The 6425-nt window shown below is 39.1% G+C and overlaps 1 protein-coding gene across 1 annotated transcript; it reads left to right on the plus strand.

Moving 5' to 3' along the window:
- Positions 1–1456: 1456 nt before the first annotated feature.
- PMAIP1 (phorbol-12-myristate-13-acetate-induced protein 1) lies at positions 1457–6070 on the plus strand. The gene is made up of 2 exons (XM_018570526.1): positions 1457–1628; positions 5907–6070. Exons 1-2 carry the CDS (start codon positions 1472–1474, stop codon positions 6017–6019), a joined length of 270 nt encoding a protein of 89 aa, XP_018426028.1. The 5' UTR covers positions 1457–1471; the 3' UTR covers positions 6020–6070.
- Positions 6071–6425: the final 355 nt, after the last annotated feature.

The raw sequence follows: 6425 nt of genomic DNA on the forward strand, positions 1-6425 counted from the left end.
AAAAGTTTAATTATTTAATGATATTGGCTTGGAGTTTTTCAATTTATATTATTTATATAATGCATGCAATGATTTTTAAAAAGTGGAAAAAAATGTATTCTAGGTTTGGCCTGACTAATTCTCCTGCAGGAAGTGTGTTGCTGTGGCATTCATTTCAATGTCACCTCAAACGCGCCTCCCGCCCACAGTGCGATCGCCCACACTTGAACACGCAGTATTGCAATGCCGGGCTGCAACTAAGGATTATTATGAAAATAATCCTTAGTTGCATCCCTAATGGCAACGCAGGCGCGTTTTGCATTTGTGCACATATTACGAAAAGCGTGCACGTTTGACGCATCTTCATGATAAGCCCTGGTGTGAAGGGAGACTTATACATAAAAGAAAACCGAGGGAAAAAATCCCTGGAAAATGAAACAAAATTATCTACAACTGATCACCAACTTCTCCCTTTGCCCTGGTTCACACCTAGGCGTTTTTGAGCAGTTCGAAAAGCGCTTTTAACTGCCCAACACAATAAATCCCATGATTTTCAATGGCCCTGGTTCACACCTGAGCAGAAAAACGGCTAACAGGAAAACGTCAGACGTCTGAAAAGATATAGGAGTTTCTTTGGGCAGTTAAAAACGCTTTTCCTCCCCATAGACTTCATTGGAAATGCCCAAAAACGCGCAACAGAAGCATGTTGCATTTTTGTGGGCGTTTATGCGTGTTTATCCGTGCATTCTTCCATTGCGCATAATGGTTTATGAGCTGCCAATCAAAATGCACGTCTTCATGTATGCGCTACATCGCGCATACAAATGTGCACAATGCGTTTATACGCGCATTCTTCCATTGCCCATAATGGTTTATGAGCTGCCAATCAAAATGCACGTCTCCAATAAATCTCCATAAACGCGCAAATAACCGCATGCTGCTAGCGGGTGCACAAACGCGCAAAAACGGTGCTGCCTAGTTGTGAACCAGGGCTTTATGTTTCTCTTGTTATAAAACAAATACCCCTATACAGTATACAGGCCGCCTCCAGGCTGCCATATTTCAAAAAAGCTACATTTACATTTACTTTTCTTTTTGACAGTTTTGGAAAGAATTAGCAGCTGGAGAGTTTAATAAACATTTTGCAAGACCAAAAAAAAAAAAAAATAAGGAAAAAAAATAAAATAATCACGCTGTGGATGAGAAAATAAACCCGCAAGTTGACATACTGTAATTGTTGCAAGTAAAAAGACAAAACAGAAAGTAGAAAATGACTTCCTGTTTTCCCCTCCACGTTGGAAGGTCTTACAGAGCAGGAAAGAGATAGGCCCGAGCATGTCAGATATAAGCGACTGAAGTGACAGCACTTCCTCATTCACTCTCTAGCAATCTGCTACTGCTAACATAACTGGGAAATACCCTGGGAGGGAGGGAACGAGCAAGCACTTAAATCATATCCACCTCCCTCAGGAGGACACACAAACTGCCTTGGATGCGAAGGAGAGAGGTTGTGTTTTCAGTGGCTCTTGTCACTAGTGTCTTATTACTGCCTTATATCTGCTGTGTCTTCTGTTCCGCAAACATACCCGGATCTCAGAGACCCAACATGAAGCCTAGAAGGCCCTCCTGGAAGAAGCTACAACCTGCAGGTAAGTGCAGAGATTGAAATTCATTAATAGTGTGCTTCTTAGCTGGTTCAACAAATCCTAGATGACTACATACCATCTTGGAGGAACAGATTGAATTTATCATGATTTATAGGGCGCCGTCATATACCGTAGCACTGTACAAAAATGCTTTTAAAAAAAGGTTAGTAATAAAACAAATGCATGTAGTAAAAAACAAATATTGTAAGATAAAAAAGAAATGTCCTCTGGTATGAGCCTACCATCCAGAGGATGGACCTGTCACCCAAAGTGAAGGGTCTATTAAATTTTCCTGTATTTACTGTATGTGATTTAGTTTTTAGTTTAACTAGTTTTGTATTATTAAGATGATCATCATAGAACTGAATCCACGGTGCAGAAAACAGAGGTTTTTATAGTACGCTTGCCAGCCAGTACTGAATTCTTTGAGATTTCAAGGGACAGGCTTCCAAAACCTGGGTTGTCCCTGGAATTCAAGGATGGCAGGCAAAAACGTGTATAGTGCACAAATACAGTGGAACTAAAAGTCACAGCAAGTGCTAAGAGCCGGGTCACCAATGTACGAACTGTGTTTCTCAGACCTTTGCTAAATCATACATTATTTATTTACTTTGTGTATATTTCTGTCATATCTGTTTTTGTATATTATGTATATATACAATATTTATATATATAGATAGATAGATGTATTTTTATATATTATTTTTTTCCTTTTTACAATATATGTGCTTTAAAACAAAACAAAAATGTAACAACGAATTCAGTTTGGGTTCCGCATTGTTACATTTTTTTCAGTCTGACTTAACCTAACCATTGATCTGACTACACTTGTGACAGATTTGGTTGAAACATTAGTGAACTGCAGCAAATGTCAGCAAAACATGTATGTCGTGAATGGAAAAAAAAAAGAAAAAACATTTTTCTTCGACAAACGCGATTCCATCCAACCTTATCACACAATGATGTCATTCAGTAGCAGTAAAACAACACAAAGGACAAAGGCCTTGATTCAGCAGGCAGCGATAGCTCTCAAGGGGTGCTGATGTAGATTCTCAAGTGATATTATTATATGTGCAATATATGGGTTGAGAGGCCGCTTATGTGCTTCTTAGGTGTAATCACAAATTGATAAATCAGAACAAAAACCTGTATTTTAGAGTTTTTATATAAGGAATAAAAAAAAAAAGAAATAAAGCATTAATAAATAGAATGTGATCTCCTTTATGGTGGCCACAGACATATGGTTATATAATCATTTAATTAATCTTTCGATGTGACTAAATTGTTTGAATCTGGGCTGAGCTAAGGATTGATTTGGACTCTACCACAACGAGTGGCCATAGTGAAAATGTTATTGATCTCTCAAATAAAACAGTCATAATACAGATCAATTATATGATCAGTTTTCATAAATTGGATTTTTGATCAATACTTTCACTTGATCATAAACGAGGAACAATACACCATGAGAGGTATTTATCAAAATTGGAGCATACAAAATTTGGAGTAGTGGTCTATGGCAGCCAATCAGCTTCTCTCTTTGATTTTCAAATCTTCACTGAACAAACTGAAGAGAGAAGTGGATTGGTTTCCATGGGCAACTGCTCCAGATTCTGTTTGCTCCAGTTTTGATAAATTCCCCCACGTGTTGCAAAAATTACCTTCAGGCTCGGTTCACACCTAGGCGTTTTATCGCGCAAAACGCAGATTCGCATTGAAGTCAATAGAGGCTGTTCACACCTTTGCGGCTTGTCGCATGAACGAAATCGTCTTTCACGCCAAAAGGTGCAGGAGCCATTTTCGGGTGGTTGTTGCACGGTTTGGGTTCCATAGATATCTCTATGCATTGAACAACCAGGCAGATTTCAAAGAACAGGCGCGCAAACAAAGACGCTAGAAAACCACGCAAAAACAGTTCAGCAGCTCAATCGCCAAGGTGTGAACCTACCCTAAAAAAGCACACAGGACTGTCCTTAGTTACTGGCACACTGACTTGTATAGCCATCAAATGGCTGCCTCTTAGGTGAGGACAGGTACACTATAAATACATTATATTGATGTGCTTTAACTTTGACATACGCTACAAGTTACTGTCCGGTAGGTTTAGAATTGTACAGAATTGTAAATGTGTGTAGGCTCACAGGAGATCCAGTGTAGTCATAAAAATCAGAGAAGGTCGAACAAAACATTGAATTATGGGAATAAGTTCTCATGTCTATGAGGATTGGAAAGCTTCCTTTAATCAATGTTTCTAACATTTGTTTCATTCTAACGTAAACAAGTAGATTGTATAATCAGACTGTAACATGAGCAATCGCCCTAAAATTATTTATTTTTTAAGAGACGGAATATAACTTCCAATTTATAAAATGCAATCTGATATTTATATAACAATTAGGAACACGTGCAGGGTGATGCCAGCACAATCATATGTCAAACCTTAGTAATCTTAGAACTATTTTGGGTGAGCCAGTCAGCTTCAGGTAGAGACACATCAGACATAAATCTAGGTCAGCAATTCAGAAAATAAGTAGGTCAGGAATGCAACCTGTGATTGTAAAGCTAATTACAAAGAACCTCTTTTTTTAATCAATGCTTCCTTCAATTGGAAATTATTTCCTTTTTTTTGGTGTTATTTATATGTAACGTGGTAGATACATTGACACAATGACACTGTAACGTGTGATCATCTTAAAATGATGGAAAGCAGAAATCACCAGCACTCAGTAAATATCTTTGATGTCCATTTAATCGGACCAATTGTCAATTGTCATGTACAAAAAAGCATATCATCTAAAAATGATGATTTTTTTTTAGTGACGTGAAACAACTTCCAATTTCAGAAATGCAATCTAACGTTTATATAACATCCACAGTCACATGCAGGGTGATGCCAACACAATCACATGTTGGTCAAAGCCTGAGGACTATTTTGGTTGAGCTAGTCAGCTTCAGGTAGAGACTCATCAGACATGAATCAAGGTCAACAATTTATATTAAGATAAGTAGGTCATTAATCCATATTGTTGATCAAGTTTCACTGGGTGGTTTATTTACCCAGAAACTGACTGAGTCATCTCCCAATTATATTAAGAAGAATCCAAAAGGCTCAGGATAAACGGAGCATTAGTCAGCCATCTTGGCGTAGCTCATCCATCTTGAATTTACAACCATTGCACTGGAACCTGGTGTCTTTCCTGCAGAAAACAACAACATTTTTGGAATATTTATCTTAGAAAATTAACCCTTAATTATGATGGCATCTATTGTGCTACAGTAGAGCACCTTTGAAGGGTGACGCTAGAACAGGTGTCCCCTTTTGAAGATCTCACAATGCGTCTTGTTCTGGTGACAACTGAAACATTTTGGCATCCCTTCACTTTCTGTATTGGCGACAATGGTCACCATGTCATATAGAGTCAATCCCTCCAGACGGGTCTCAAAAAGGATTGAAAACCTGACATTGGTTTTAATTGTTCCGCACCCTATCCAAAACAGACAAAGGAGACCTCTGGCATTCTACCCTAAAGAAGGACTCCGGGAAATGTAAAAATTAAAACTTGCAGTGGGGTTACCCCTCGCACTGCAAGGGTAAACAGCTTGTTTCGGGGTAGGGGCTACAATACAGAAAATGTACTCACCTGATCCTCGGTCCTAGACTAGTCCTAGCAGCCTCTTCTCCCCCAGGCTCCAGCACTCTGATGCAGTTGCATTAGACTTGAGGACATTGAAGGACATTTCAGAGCAGAGGGGGAGAGAGGTGAGTGGGCACTGCCACAGGACTGAGGATCAGGTGAATATATTTGATTTATTTTAGCCCCATTAGACCAAAATTAACAGTTAACCCTTGAGGGGGGGGTAGCGCTACTGCAAGGGTTCATTTGTACATTTTTTTGCATTATATTACATTTCAGTTTTTTTCAATGTTTACATTTCTTGGAAACCAAAGTCATCCCTCTTTTTAAAAATAAGCCCTCTATTGCAAGCACACTATCACTGTTACCTCAAACCCATTGGGGCACAGCTGGCGTCTGGATTGCCACTGTTACATCACTGGTGACCCTGCACTTACTCTTGAGTATGTTGATCGAGGGTGTAATGTGTTCCTTCCCTATGTTTGATGTCTGCATCCTATAGATGTATTATACTTTTCTATGTTGTTTTATGTACAAATAGCAAATAGCAAAAATAAATAATTTATAAAAATAAGCCCTAATGTGTTTACATTAACCTCTCGATTCCATAAAGTCAAATAACCACGGTTTATTTTATTTTCAACAGAGAAGGAGATCGTGGCCGAAGTGGCCAAGCAGCTGCGCTTGATGGGAGATAAATACAACTTGAAGCAGAAAATCCTGAATGTTGTGACCAAGATTCTGTCCCCAGGAACCTGATGGGCTCTAATGATGAACTAACGATTATACAGGAAAAAAAATAAATTCAAGCAAAAATAAAAAGTCATCTTGGAGCACCGCAATGGCGTTCGAGGGAGGAAAATACGAGGTTGCAAAAAAAAAGTTCTCACAGCAGCTGTGGTTTTGGTCTCGGAAGCAAGTGATCCTTTGCGGGATATCGATACTGGAGAGGAAGAGTTGACTTTGCATTTACAAGCCAACTATGAGTTGTCAAGGCTCAACGATACCGGAGTGTACATAGAATGGCCGTACAAGCCAGACCAAAAGTCACCTTTGTACATAAACACTACACAAGGAAGCCTAGCAACCAAGAGTCCGTTGACTCTGCAGTGAAGTAACGCCCTGTTTTTACAGCATGGAAAACCCTCCTGGACTTTAACCTGGA

Source organism: Nanorana parkeri, unplaced genomic scaffold, assembly GCF_000935625.1.
Source record: "Nanorana parkeri isolate BGI_ZX_2015 unplaced genomic scaffold, ASM93562v1 scaffold38, whole genome shotgun sequence".
Lineage (NCBI taxonomy): Eukaryota > Metazoa > Chordata > Amphibia > Anura > Dicroglossidae > Nanorana > Nanorana parkeri.